This window comes from Belonocnema kinseyi, chromosome 7 (assembly GCF_010883055.1).
Source record: "Belonocnema kinseyi isolate 2016_QV_RU_SX_M_011 chromosome 7, B_treatae_v1, whole genome shotgun sequence".
NCBI classification, from domain to species: domain Eukaryota; kingdom Metazoa; phylum Arthropoda; class Insecta; order Hymenoptera; family Cynipidae; genus Belonocnema; species Belonocnema kinseyi.
In genome coordinates, this window is record NC_046663.1 from 7,555,458 (window position 1) to 7,570,281 (window position 14,824).

Genomic DNA, 14,824 nt, shown 5'->3' on the forward strand with positions numbered 1-14,824 from the left:
ATGGACTTTTTAAATAAAAATAATTAATTTTCAATAAAAAAAGGTAAATTTTCAATTGAAAAAATACAAATTTTTTACAAAAGTATAAATTTTCGACCAAAAACGATGATTTCTTCAAAAAAATCGTTGAATTTTCAGAAAAAGTGTGTTTTTAATTCAAAGAGATTATTTCTCTAAAAAAAATACAATAATGGACTTTTTAAATAAAAATAATTAATTTTCAATAAAAAAAGATACATTTTCAATAAAAAAATATAAATTTTTTACAAAAGTATAAATTTTCGACCAAAAACGATGAATTTTTCAAAAATATCGTTGAATTTTCACAAAAATTATGTTTTATTAATTCAAAGAGATTATTTATTAAACAAAAACACAATAGTAGACTATTTAAATAAAAGGTATTAATTTTCAACAAAAAAATAAATAAATTTTCTACCAGACAATATAATTATTCTTCCAAAAACGATTACTTTTTAACAAAAGACTTTAAATTTCAACCAAATAATTAAATCTTTAACTAAATACTAGAATTTGTAACCAAAAAGTAGAATTTTGAAAGAAAAAAATGATTTATTAAGAATTGCATTACTTGGTTCAAAAAATTTGAACGAACTTTTTCAAATTTCAGTTTTTCTCGGTAAAGACTCATAATTTTAGTTGTAAGTTTGTTTTTTGTTAAAAAAATAAAATTAACAATTCTCTTTGTAAGAAAAAAAATTGGGACTGCAAATTCAAATATTTTGTTGTTATTTTAGGTTCTGGTTTTCAAAATTAAATTGTTTTATAGAGAATTAGGCTTTTTGGCTTGAAAATTCAACAAACTGTTTTTTGTTTTTAATTAAAATTTTTTTGTGGAAATATCAACTATAACATTTTTTCATAAACGTTAATATTTTTTTGTTGAAAATTCAACAATTTGGTTAACATTATTTTTCATTCTTGACTGAAAAATTTTTCTTGGTAGATAATTTAGTTTTTGGTAGAAACTTCATCTCATTTTGAGATTTTGGATAAAAATGCAACTTCTTAGTTGAATATTTATTTATTTTGGTTGAGAATTAGACTATTTTATTGAAAATTAACAAATTTGGTGTGAAATTCAACTTTTTTGTAGAAAATTCGTTTTTATTGCTGATTTTTTAATTGAAAATTAATTTTTTGGATAGAAATTCATCTACTTAATTTTTCGGTTAAAAATTGAACTTTTATGGTTTAAAAATGCAGACTTTTTATCTTTTTTGCTTGAAAATTTAACCATTTGCTCATTAATTGAAAATTAGTTCTCTGTGGAAATGTAAATATTCCATTTTTTAGGTTGGCCGTTTTAATCGAAGAAAAAAATCTCAGGAATTTACTTCTGATCGCAGAAAAAATTCAAGTTTTAAATATTTTCATAATTTTCTTCAATTTAGAAAAGTGATTTCTACTTTATCTACAGTCGCAGATTTGTCAGATTATCTCAGTTTATACTAATTAAATCATAATTTATTATTATTTATTATTTTCCATTATAAGAAAAACCTTTAGTAATTTTTTCCGCTGACATTATTTTGATAAATCGAATCACGTTTTATTTTTAATTTACCCTAACTTGGAACGGGGATTTTTAGAAAGTAGTTATAGTTTTTATTTCAGGACAGAAAGTTTACGTAAAGAAATATAATTTCACTTAAAACAGGAAATTTTTTTTTGCGAATTTAACTTCTTTTAAAAAATTTTCTTGTTAAAAATTCAACTTCTTGGTTAAAGAATATAAATTTTTGTGTTAAAAATTAATTTTGTTGATCGAAGATTAAGAATTTTTTATTATTTTTATTTATGTACTTTCTTGAAAATTCTTCTTCTTTTGTAGAAAATAAATCTTTATGTTTGAAAAATCATCTTTTTGGCATAAAATTCAACTATTACATTTGAAGATTCATCATTTTATTTGAAAACTAATCAGTTTGGTTGAAAATTAATATTTTCTATTTCAAAATTCAACAATTTGGATGAAAATTCGACTTTATTAAATGAAGATTCAACTATTTCTTTGTAAAATTATGTATTTTGTAAAAAAATATATATATATTTTTTTTAGAAAATTATCTTTTTCTTTGGAACTTAATCTTATAGCTTAAAAGCTCTTCTTATCAGTTAAAAATTAAAGTATTCCTGTTAATTATTTATCAATTTAGTTGAAAATTCCCCTTTTAGGTTTGAAATAAAATTATTTCTTTGATTGAGAACTGAGCGGGGGGATTCAAAACTTGTCTTTAATTTTTTTTACAATTTTTGGCTGAAAAATTATCTTCTTTAATTGAAAATTCATCTTTTATTTAAAAATATAATTACAATATTTACAATTTTAGTTTAAAGTTTATAACTTTGTTTGAAAATGTATAAATTTGTTTAAAAAAATTATTTTTTTTTTTAAATTTTTCTTTGAAAACTAATTTTTTAACTTATTTCACTTGAATATTCCATAGTATTTGCTGAAAATTCATCTGTGACTGAAAAATACTTTTCTTGAACTAAAAATTTAATTATTTATTTTCTAGTTGACAGTTTATCTTTTTAATGAAAATTAATTTTTTTGTTGAAAGTTTAAGTATTACAGTTTAATATTTATCATTTTGGTTGATAATTAATTTTTTTTGTTTATCTTTTGACTGAAAAATAATCTTTTTCACTTGAAAATTCATCTTTCTGTTAAAAAAAAGTATATAGTTTTAGTTGAAAATTCTTCTGTTTCGTTGAAATTTAATTTTCCTAAACTCATTTCAAACTTAATTTAATAAATTTTTTTTTCATATTTTTAAATTGTTTTCAATTAATTTGATTTTTTTAAACTCACCTTACATTTTTACGAATTTCGTGAATTTTTTTTTATTAAAAATTGTTTTCAAATTTATTTGGATTTATTCGAATTTAACTTGAATTATTTTGAATTCTAAAAAATTTATCCTTAATTTGTTATCCTTTGTACCTATATTTTATTCCATGGAGACTGAAGACCTGCATAATTAATAAAATAATCATCTTTTTAACTTTTGAACAATTGATCCGGATAGAAATTTTTATTTTTTTATTTGTTCAGGACGAGGAACTGAATTTGAAGGCGCAGTAATTGCACTTTTCCACCTTCTGGCCACAAGACAGGACAAAGTGCGCGCTCTTCGCGAAGCTTTTTACCGACAAAATCTTCCCAATTTGATGAATCTTCTCGCCACGATTCTCGTATTTGCTATAGTAATTTACTTCCAGGTAAGAATCAGTCTTTAAACAATTTATTTTTTATTTTTTTATACCTTCCACACTCTTACCGTTCCATTGAAAAAAAGCAATGAAATAGGCTGCGAATGGAAGGAGAGCGAAAGCAGACAAATTACATTAAAGAGTTTTTATAACTGACTCTTTAATTCGCAATTCTGCAACAATTTCTAAATATTTTTACAATTGGGGGGAAACCGGGAATTCTATAGATTTTTTTAGTAGAGAAATCTATTATTTTGTTATTTTACGAAATTTTTGCTTTACAAATTTTTTTTATTTTTAAATGTATATTTTCAATTTTAAGCATTTGAACATTCTGATTTGAAGAGCTATATTAACAATTATTAATTATAGTTTTAAAAAATTATATTCAAAATTAAGAGCGGTTAAAATTGAATTTTTTTTTAGGAAAACCGTTTTTAGTTGATCAACTGTAAATGTGAATTAATTCATCATTTTTTAGAATGAGCTTTAATTCGAGTATTAAAAATTAATTTGAAATTGAGTATATAATTTGAAACTGAATTTGTTTAGAACAGAAAATTTTAACTCGCTAAAATTTCAGAGGGCAAAATTTAAACTTTGAACGTTACAATTTTACTTTTTCTATTAAAAAAAAAAAATTATTTATCAGTGAAATTTCTGAATTTTTACATATGAAGAACAGTTTAAAAATGATTAATTTCTAAAATATTTGATAAGTTTAAATTTCTATAAATTTTGAAAAAATTCAAACTTAATTTAATACTTGAAAAGATTTCAACCAATTTAAAACAAAATATAGATTTTTGAAGATTTCGAAATAAAATTTCGAAGCTTTTTCAGGATTTAGAATGGATTTAAAATATTTAAAAAAATTTCTTAATATTCCTGGGAAACTAAATGTTTATTTTGAAAATTTAATTTTAACTAAATATTTCAAAACAAAAACCTATTTTAAGGAATAAATAACAATTAATAATTTAGAACTGATTCGAGTAAGCTTATGTGATATTTAGATTTGAAAATATTTAAAAATAATTATGAAGAAAAAAAAATTTTGCCGGATTTATGAAAAGTTTGAGAAAAATTTTAAACCATTTTAAAAGATATATTTACTATAATTTAAAATGATTCTACATTTTTTAAGATAACAAAAAAGGTCTTAAGATTTCTGGCAAAATTTCAAATAATTTTTTATTTTGAAAAATTGATTTTAGCAGAATATTTAAAAACAATTGAAAACCTTAAGAGCTTTCAAAAAATATAAACCAAAATAAAGATTTTTGAAGATTTCGAACAAAAAATTTCGAAGATATTTTGAAAAAATTGAAATATCTTTAAAATAATTTAAACATTTAAAAAAATTTTTAATCAGAAAATTTAAAAGATGTACTTAGAAATTTTGAAAAAATCTGAGAATTAATTAAAAATTGTTTTAAATTTTTTAAGATAATAAAAAAATTTGTTTTAATTCTTGAGAAAATTTTTAATATTTTTTTATTTTGAAAAATTGATTTTAGCAGAATATTTAAAAATAATTGAAAACCTTAAAAGCTTTCAAAAAATATAAACCAAAATATAGATTTCGAACAAAAAATTGCGAAGATATTTAAAAAAAAAATTAAATATTTTTAAATGATTTAAGATTTTTAAAAATTTAAAATATTAAAAAACAATTTTTTCATCAGAAAATTTAAAAGATATACTTAGAAAATTTTTAAAAGTCCCAAGAATTAATTAAAAATTTTTTAAAATTTTTTAAGATAATAAAAAACATTCTTTTAATTCTTGAGAAAATTGTAAATAATTTTTTATTTTGAAAAATTGATTTTAGCAGAATATTTTTAAATAATTGAAAACCTTAAGAACTTTAAAAAATATAAACCAAAATATAGATTTTTGAAGTTTTCGAAAAAAAAGTTTCGAAGATATTTAAAAAAAATTTAATATCTTTAAAATATTTTTAAATAATTTTTAAATTTAAAATGTTAAAAAAAATTTTTTTAATCAGAAAATTTAAAAGATATACTTAGAAATTTTGAAAAAATATCACAATTAATTAAAAATTGTTTAAAATTTTTTAAGATAATAGAAAAAGTTCTTTTAATTCTTGAGAAAATTTTAAATAATTTTTTATGTTGAAAAATTGATTTTAGCAGAATATTTAAAAATAATTGAAAACCTTAAGAGCTTTCAAAAAATATAGATTTTTGAAGATTTCGAACAAAAAATTTCGAAGATATTTAAAAAAAATTAAATATCCTTATAATATTTTTAAATTAATTAAATTTTTTTTAATTTAAAATATTTAAAAAAACTTTTTTAAATCAGAAAATTAAAAAGATATACTTAGAAAATTTTGAAAGTCCCAACAATTAATTTAAAATTTTTTAAGATAATAAAAAAATTCTTTTAATTCTTGAGACAATTTTTAATAATTTCTTATTTTAAAAAATTGATTTTAGCAGAATATTTAAAAATAATGGAAAACCTTAAGAGCTTTCAAAAAATATAAATTTTTGAAGATTTCGAACAAAAAATTTCGAAGATATTTAAAAAAGTTTTCATATTTTTAGAATATTTTAAAATGAATTAAAATTTTTTTTAAATTTAAAATATTTAAAAAAACTTTTTTAAATCAGAAAATTTAAAAGATATACTTAGAAAATTTTAAAAAGTCCCAACAATTATTAAAAAATTGTTTTAATTTTTTTAAGATAATAAAAAATTTCTTTTAATTCTTGAGAAAATTTTTAATAAATTTTTATTTTGAAAAATTGATTTTAGCAGAATATTTTTAAATATTTAACAATTATTAATTTAGATAAAATTCGAATACGTTTAACACATAATTAAAAGTTTTGAATAGATTCAAAGGTAATTGAAAGTTTTTAATGTTTTTAAAAAATGTAAACAAAAATGTAGATTTGTAAAAATTTTGAACAACAAATTTAGAAAATTCTTAAGTCCAAAATAATAAAAAATTATTCTAAATTTTTTAAGATAGTAAATTACTATTTTGGAAATCTTTTTTCTTTTCAAATCTGCTATAAATTGGATTTTGTTTAAAAATCTTTTTAAATATTCTGCTAAAATCAATTTATCAAAGTAAAAGATTATTTAAAATTCTTCCAGGAATCTCAAAAATGTCATTATTCAAAAAGAAAAAAATTAGAATCATTTTAAATTATTTTTGAAATTTGTTAAAACCTCTGAATATATCTTTTAAAATCCTGCAAAGTAAAGAAAATTGTCTTATCAAAAATCTTTGAGATTATTTTTCGAACATTTTGTAAATGTTTTGAAATATTCTCTCAAAATAATTTTTCTATGATTTTAAGAATTAAAATATTATAACTGATGTCATTTCAAATAAAAAATATTTTTTAGAAAAAATATAAAAATTCACAACAACAAAGAGACATTAATTTTAACCATATTTTTTCCAACTGAATTTTTTCTGACCGTCGCTTCTTACCAATTTTTTAAAAATGATTGCATTTTTAATAATTTTATTATTTGATTGATTAAAAGTTTCGGGAAAAATTGGAATAATTTTAGAAGGTATATTTAGAAGTTTTGAAAAAATTCAAACATAATTTAAAATTTGACATTACTACAACAAAATTTAAAGAAAATGTACATTTTTGAAGATTTTGAAGCTTTGTAAGGATTCTAAAAGTTTTTTTTTATTTAAAAAAAAGAATAATTTTACAAGAATATTTGAAAATATTTCAAAACTAATTTTTTTATATGAATAACAATTGAAAAATTGTTAATTTGTAATGAATATTGTTTTAACTTTTAAATATCTCCTTAAACTACTCTAATTTTTAAACAATAATAAGTATCTAATTGTTTAATAAATACAAATTTGAAGAAAATTTGTTTAAATTTGCAGGATTTTCTAGAAGCTTTAGGACAAATTGTGATGTGACAAATGTTTTTTATTTTTCAATATTTTCAAATGTCTCTTAAAATTGCTCGAAAATTTAAACTTTAAACGTTAAAATATTAATTTTTCTATTTAAAAAAAAAATGAATTGTGAGTAACATTTTTTAATTTTTATATATAAATAAAAGTTTGACAATTGTTAATTGTTTAAATTTCTACAAATTTTGAAAAGATTCAAACTTAATTTAAAACTTGAAAAGATTTTTAAATTTCTAAATATCCAGTTGTTCAATAAATAATTAATAAATACAAATTCGAAGGAAAATATTGTTACATTCGCAGGATTTTCTACAAGTTTTAGGACAAATTCGATTAATTTTAAAAGTTATTTAGAAGTTCTGAAAAAAAATGTCAAAAATAATTTTAAATTTGAAAAAGCATAAAACAACTTTTCGATTTCTCAAGATTTTGAAATTAAATTTTAAAGCTTTTCAAGGATGCTTAATCTATTTAAAAATGCAAATCGTTTAACTTCTAATTTAAGAACTTTGAAGTTGAAAAAAAAATTAATATTTTTAAATTTTTAATGTTTCTAGCTTAAAATAACTTAATAATAGAATTACAATTTTTTTAAAGTTCATTGATTGATTCTTTAATTTAGAATATTGAAAATGTTACATAGATTTATATTTTTGAAACCTAATCTAAATTTTTGAACTCTATAATTAATGAATGTTAAAAATTCTGAATTTTGCAGTTTGTCTGCATTTAATTTAAAATTGTTCAATTGAAAAATATTAGTTCTTTCTAGTTTATATGTGTAAATTATTGAGCATTTTAATACAAAATTTTGAAATTAAAAACTTTTAAATTTCAATTTTAAAAGTTAAAAATTTAACAGTTCCACTTTAAGTGCTTTCATTTGCTGCTCTGTTTTTATTACCTCAAGTGGAAAATTGTTTAGATTTAGTGTTCCATTTTTTAAATTTATATTCCATCCTTATACTTGAAAATGCATATCTTTGGTTGAAAATTAATTTTTTTTTTTAACTGAAAATTTAACTGGTCAATTTCTGATTGACAATTTATTTATTTTTTATCAAAAATGTATGTATTGTGTTGAAAATTTATATATTTTTATAGATAGTAATAGTTAAATTATTATAATAGATTATAATAGTTAAATTTAAGGTTTTTGTTTAAAATTGAATTGTTCCATTTAGAAATTCATCAGTTTGGTTGAAACCTATTTTTTTTTAATGAAAATTAAACTATTTCAGATGAATTTTTGAAATTTAGTTTTTTTTTTATTAAGAATTATTTTATTTTTAATTGAAAAATTTATCTTTTTTGCTAGAAAAATAACCTTTTTAGTGGAAAATTCAACTATTTTAGTTAAAGATTCATAATTTTAGTTGAAAATTCACTTTCTGGTTTAAAATTCAACGATTTCAGTTAAACATTCAACTATTTATGTGAAATTTAATAAAATTTTATATAAAATCACATTTTTTGATACAAAATTAATCTTTTAGTTTGAATTCTCAACTTCTTGTTTGAAAATTTGTCGTTTTAGTTATAATATCAAGTATTTCAGTTAAAGATTAACATTTTTTGTTGAAAATTCATATTTTTCGTTGAAAATAAAATTATTTGTTTGGAAATTAAACTCTTTCGTTAAAGAGTTACATATTTTATCATTTTAATTGAAAGTTGATCTTTTTTATTTAAAATTCAACTATTCCAAAATAATATTCTTCATTTTAGTTGTGAAATCGTCAGTTTGTTTCAATTGTTATTTATACATCCAAACTGTAAAAAAAATTTGTGAAATTTGCAGGATTTTCTGAAAATTGTAGAAAAAATTTCCAAAATAATTTTTAATTTAAAACAACTTCTAGATTTATCAAGATTTTGAAATAAAATTTTGAAGCTTTCGAAGGATGTTTAAACTACTTAAAAAGAAAATAATTGAATATTTTAATTTAAGAAGTTGAACACTTTTAAAATTTAATTTAATTTAATTAAAATTTAGTTGGAAATTCATCATTTTAGTTGAAAATTCATGAGTTTGGTTGAAAACTAATTTTTTAAAATGAAAATTAAACTATTCCAGATGAATTTTTGAAAATTAGTTTTTTTTTTATTGTGAATTATTTTATTTTTAATTTAACATTCATCTTTTTTGGTAGAAAAATAATCTTCTTAGTGGAAAATTAATCTTTTTGTTTGAAAATTCGATTATTTTAGTTAAAGATTCATAATTTTAGTTGAAAATTCATTTTTTGATTTAAAATTCAACGATTTCAGTTGAAGATTCATCATTATTTTAGTTGAACATTCAACTATTTATGTGAAATTTAATAAAATTTTATATAAAGGATATTTAAACTATTTAAAAATAAAATAATTGACTATTTTAATTTAAGAAGTCTTCGGTTAAAATTTTTTCAATTTTTCAATATTTGATATTTCTAGCTTAAAATTTCTTAAAATTATATAATTTTGACAATTTTTAAGTTCATTGATTGATTTTTTAATTTAGAGAATTGAAAATGATAACGTGGATTTATATATTTTTTTGTATTAAAAAATGTTACTACCTTCAGTTATATGCGCGTAAATTACTGAACATTTTAATACAAAATTTTTAAATTAATAACTTGAAAAGTTCAAAATTTAACAGTTCCACTTTGAATGCTTTCATTTGCAGTTTTTATTACCACAAGTGGAAAATTGTTTAGCTTTAGTGTTCCATTTTTTTAATTTCATTGACCGTAAAAAATATTTGCGAACTAGGAAATGACCAGAAATTTATTTCGTCGATTAAAACGGCAGCCCTGATTTTTTTTAAACAAAATATGAGGAAATCAAATTTTTTTAAACTTAATTTGAGGCATAGCTGATTAGTTTTGAAAACTAATTTTGTTTAAACAATTCGTTTAAATAAATTATTGCTAATTTTAATTTTTTTGCAAAACAAGTTCTAAAATCTAATTTTACTTGAAAAAATATGTCCGAAGCAGTATATTTTATATTTAAATGCGCTAATTTCAAGTTTGCCATTAGTTTTGCAAAAAAAAAATTTGTTGGAAGAAATTATTTTTTCTAAATTAATTTTTTATTTATAAAAAATTGTATTTTTAAATCAAAACTATGTTTAAATCTCATTATATATAAACGAATGTGTTCTTAGGGTTGATTAGGTTGTTTTTTATTTAATCTGTTTGAACAAAAATAAATTTTGCAATAATTGTTTAAACATTTCTGGCTCAATTTTTGCCCTAAATTCTTGAGTTTTCCTCGTCTTTAAATGATAAACAATGAATAAATTGTTGTTGATAGGGCTTCCGTGTAGATCTGCCAATCAAGTCGGCAAGATACAGAGGACAGCAGAGCAGTTATCCGATAAAACTGTTCTACACGAGCAATATTCCAATTATTCTCCAATCGGCTTTGGTTTCGAATTTATACGTAATCTCGCAAATGTTGGCGGTGAAATTCCAAGGGAATCTCATAGTGAATCTCCTTGGAGTTTGGTCGGACGTCAGTGGAGGCGGACCAGCGAGATCGTATCCGGTCGGTGGTTTGTGTTATTATCTCTCGCCGCCCGAATCCGTTGGACACATTCTTCAGGATCCGGTTCACGCGATGCTCTACATTCTCTTTATGCTCGGATCTTGCGCCTTCTTCTCAAAGAGCTGGATTGAAATTTCTGGAAGTTCTGCTAAAGATGTAAGTTTTTCTTTCTTTTTTTTTTTTTTTTTTAAATATTCAGTTTACTTTTTCACGTTTTTTAATTATTTGATTATTTTTTATTTATTATTATTGTTTTATTTAAGTCTATACGTGTATCTGAATTTTCTTAATTATTTTTTTAGTAGTGTTTCTGAATTATCTTGTAATTATTTCAATTCTTTTGAATACTCTTGAATTATTTTTAAATCACTCTAATTTTACTGAAATCAAAGGAATATTTTGAATTTTTTTTTATTTATTTGGAATTCGCCCGGAATACTAGAGATTTTTTTTAATTCCCTTAAAAAATTTTTTCATCCCTTTTCTTAATTTTTTTTAATGTTTCTGAATTATCTTGAAATAATTTCAATTCTTTTGAATACTCTTGAATTGTTTTTAAATCACTCTAATTTTACTGAAATCAAAACAATATTTAGAATTTTTTTTTAATGTTTCTGAATTATCTTGAAATAATTTAAATTCTTTTGAATACTCTTGAATTATTTTTAAATCACTCTAATTTTACTGACATCAAAGGAATATTAAATTTTTTTTTAATTTATTTGGAATTCGCCCGGAATACTAGAGATTTTTTTTAATTCCCTTAAATTTTCTTAATTTTTTTTTTAATGTTTCTGAAGTATCTTGAAATAATTTAAATTCTTTTGAATACTCTTGAATTGTTTTTAAATCACTCTAATTTTACTGACATCAAAACAATATTTAGAATTTTTTTTTAATGTTTCTGAATTATCTTGAAATAATTTCAATTCTTTTGAATACTCTTGAATTATTTTTAAATCACTCTAATTTTACTGAAATCAAAGGAATATTTTGAATTTTTTTTATTTATTTGGAATTCGCCCGGAATACTAGAGATTTTTTTTTATTCCCTTAAAAATTTTTTTCATCCCTTTTCTTAATTTTTTTTAATGTTTCTGAATTATCTTGAAATAATTTCAATTCTTTTGAATACTCTTGAATTGTTTTTAAATCACTCTAATTTTACTGAAATCAAAGGAATATTTGGAATTTTTTTTTAATGTTTCTGAATTATCTTTAAATATTTTAAATTCTTTTGAATACTCTTGAATTATTTTTAAATTACTCTAATTTTACTGACATCAAAGGAATATTAAATTTTTTTTTTAATTTATTTGGAATTCGCCCGGAATACTAGAGATTTTTTTTAATTCCCTTAAATTTTCTTAATTTTTTTTTAATGTTTCTGAAGTATCTTGAAATAATTTAAATTCTTTTGAATACTCTTGAATTGTTTTTAAATCACTCTAATTTTACTGACATCAAAGGAATATTAAAATTTTTTTTCAATTTATTTGGAATTCGCCCGGAATACTAGAGATTTTTTTTAATTCCCTTAAATTTTCTCAACTTTTTTTTTAATGTTTCTGAATTATCTTGAAATAATTTAAATTCTTTTGAATACTCTTGAATTGTTTTTAAATCACTCTAATTTTACTGAAATCAAAGGAATATTTGGAATTTTTTTTTAATGTTTCTGAATTATCTTTAAATATTTTAAATTCTTTTGAATACTCTTGAATTATTTTTAAATCACTCTAATTTTACTGACATCAAAGGAATATTAAAATTTTTTTCAATTTATTTGGAATTCGCCCGGAATACTAGAGATTTTTTTAATTCCCTTAAATTTTCTTAATTTTTTTTTTTTTAATGTTTCTGAATTATCTTGAAATAATTTAAATTCTTTTGAATACTCTTGAATTATTTTTAAAGCACTCTAATTTTACTGAAATCAAAGGAATATTTTCAATTTTTTATATTTATTTGGAATTCGCCCGGAATACTAGAGATTTTTTTAATTCCCTTAAAATTTTTTTTTCATCCCTTTTCTTAATTTTTTTTAATGTTTCTGAATTATCTTGAAATAATTTAAATTCTTTTGAATACTCTTGAATTATTTTTAAATCACTCTAATTTTACTGAAATCAAAGGAATATTTTGAATTTTTTATATTTATTTGGAATTCGCCCGGAATACTAGAGATTTTTTTAATTCCCTTACAATTTTTTTTTCATCCCTTTTCTTAATTTTTTTTAATGTTTTTGAATTATCTTGAAATAATTTCAATTCTTTTGAATACTCTTGAATTTTTTTCAATTTATTTGGAATTCGCCCGGAATACTAGAGATTTTTTTTAATTCCTTTAAATTCCTCTAAATTCATTAGAATTTTGTTCAATTTATTTTTAAATCCGACTTTTATTTATTTAATGAATTTAATTAAATTAATGTATTTGTTAAACTAGATGTAAATTAATTTCACTTTACTAGAATTTTTGAAAAAATTAACTTGAATTTAAATTAAATTCGTCCTATTCTTCTCTCATTTACCTTCAATTTCTCTAAATTTACTAGAATTTTATTTAATTTATTTTTAAAGCCAACATTTTTTAAAGGAAAATGACAATTTTGTGGGTCAAGTTGCACTTGAATTCCTATTTTTGTGGTCTTATTTATCTATATAAAAATCAAAATATCTTGTATTCCTCCAAATTCTGCTCAATTTATGTATTATTTTTAATTCGTCCTGATTTTTTGAGTCGCCTTGAATTGTTAGGAATTTCGTAAAATTTTGTTGACTCGAATTTTATTTAGGTAATTGTTGGTTTTTCAAAAAAAAAAAAATCAATGTAATTTTTTTTATTTTAATGAAATCAACTTAATATTTTAAATCTTTTTCAATTTATTTGTAATTCGCCTTCAATTCTTTCAAATCCTTTTGAATTTTTTTAAATTGACATCCACTTATTTTGAATTCTTCTAAATTCTGTTCAAATTTATTTTTTATTTTTAATTCATCCTGATTTAAAAAAAAAAAATTTCTCGAATATTTAAGAATTTCATAACATTTTGTTGAATTTAATTTTTCTAAATTCACTCAAAATTTAATGAATTTAATTCATTTGTTAAACTAGTTTTAAATTAATTTCACTTTACTAGAATTTTTGAAAAAATTACCTTGAATTTTAATTAAATTCGTCCAGTTCTTCTCTCATTTACCTTCAATTTCTCTAAATTCACTAGAATTTTATTCAATTTATTTTTAAAGTCAACATTTTTTTTAAGGAAAATGACAATTTTGTAGGTCAAGTTGCACTTGAATTCCTATCTTTATAGTCTTATTTATCTTTATAAAAATCATTAAATTGTAAAATTTATTGTCAAATAGCTCAAGCTTGGTTTTTTTTAAATAAAAAAAAAAATATTTAAAAAATGTTTTTCCAAAAGATGCAATAATAATTTTTTAATTTTGTTCAACTCTCACAAATTCTTATAAATTTTATCAAAATATCTTGTATTCCTCCAAATTCTGCTCAATTTATTTTTTATTTTTAATTCGTCCTGATTTTTTGAGTCGCCTTAAATTCTTAAGAATTTCGTAAAATTTTGTTGACTCGTATTTTATTTAGATAATTGTTGGTTTTTCAAAAAAATGCAATGTAATTTTTTTTATTTTAATGGAATCAACTTAATATTTTGGATCTTCTTCAATTTATTTGTAATTCGCCATCAATTCTTTCAAATCCTTTTGAATTTTTTTAAATTCATATCCACTTATTTCGAATTCTACTAAATTCTGTTCAAACTTATTTTTTATTTTTAATTCACCCTAATTTTTTTAAATTTTTCTTAAATTTTTAGGAATATCATAATATTTTGTTGAATTTAATTTTTTCTAAATTCACTCAAAATTTAATGAATTTAATGCATCTGTTAAACCAGTTTTAAATTAATTTCACTTTACTAGAATTTTTGAAAAAATTACCTTGAATTTTAATTAAATTCGTCCAATTCTTCTCTCATTTGCCTTTAATTTCTCTAAATTCACTAGAATTTTATTCAATTTATTTTTAAAGTCAACATTTTTCTAAGGAAAATGACAATTTTGTAGGTCAAGTTGCACTTG

The 14,824-nt window shown here is 20.1% G+C and overlaps 1 protein-coding gene across 1 annotated transcript in view; it reads left to right on the top strand.

Annotated features, from left to right (window-relative positions):
• LOC117176298 (protein transport protein Sec61 subunit alpha) overlaps positions 1–14,824 on the top strand; it is a 29,410-nt gene that overhangs the window by 13,130 nt on the left and 1,456 nt on the right. The window contains exons 6-7 of the mRNA XM_033366494.1: positions 3,083–3,249; positions 10,481–10,870. Of these exons, the coding sequence (XP_033222385.1) occupies positions 3,083–3,249; positions 10,481–10,870 (557 nt within the window). The remainder of the gene's footprint in view (positions 1–3,082; positions 3,250–10,480; positions 10,871–14,824) is intronic.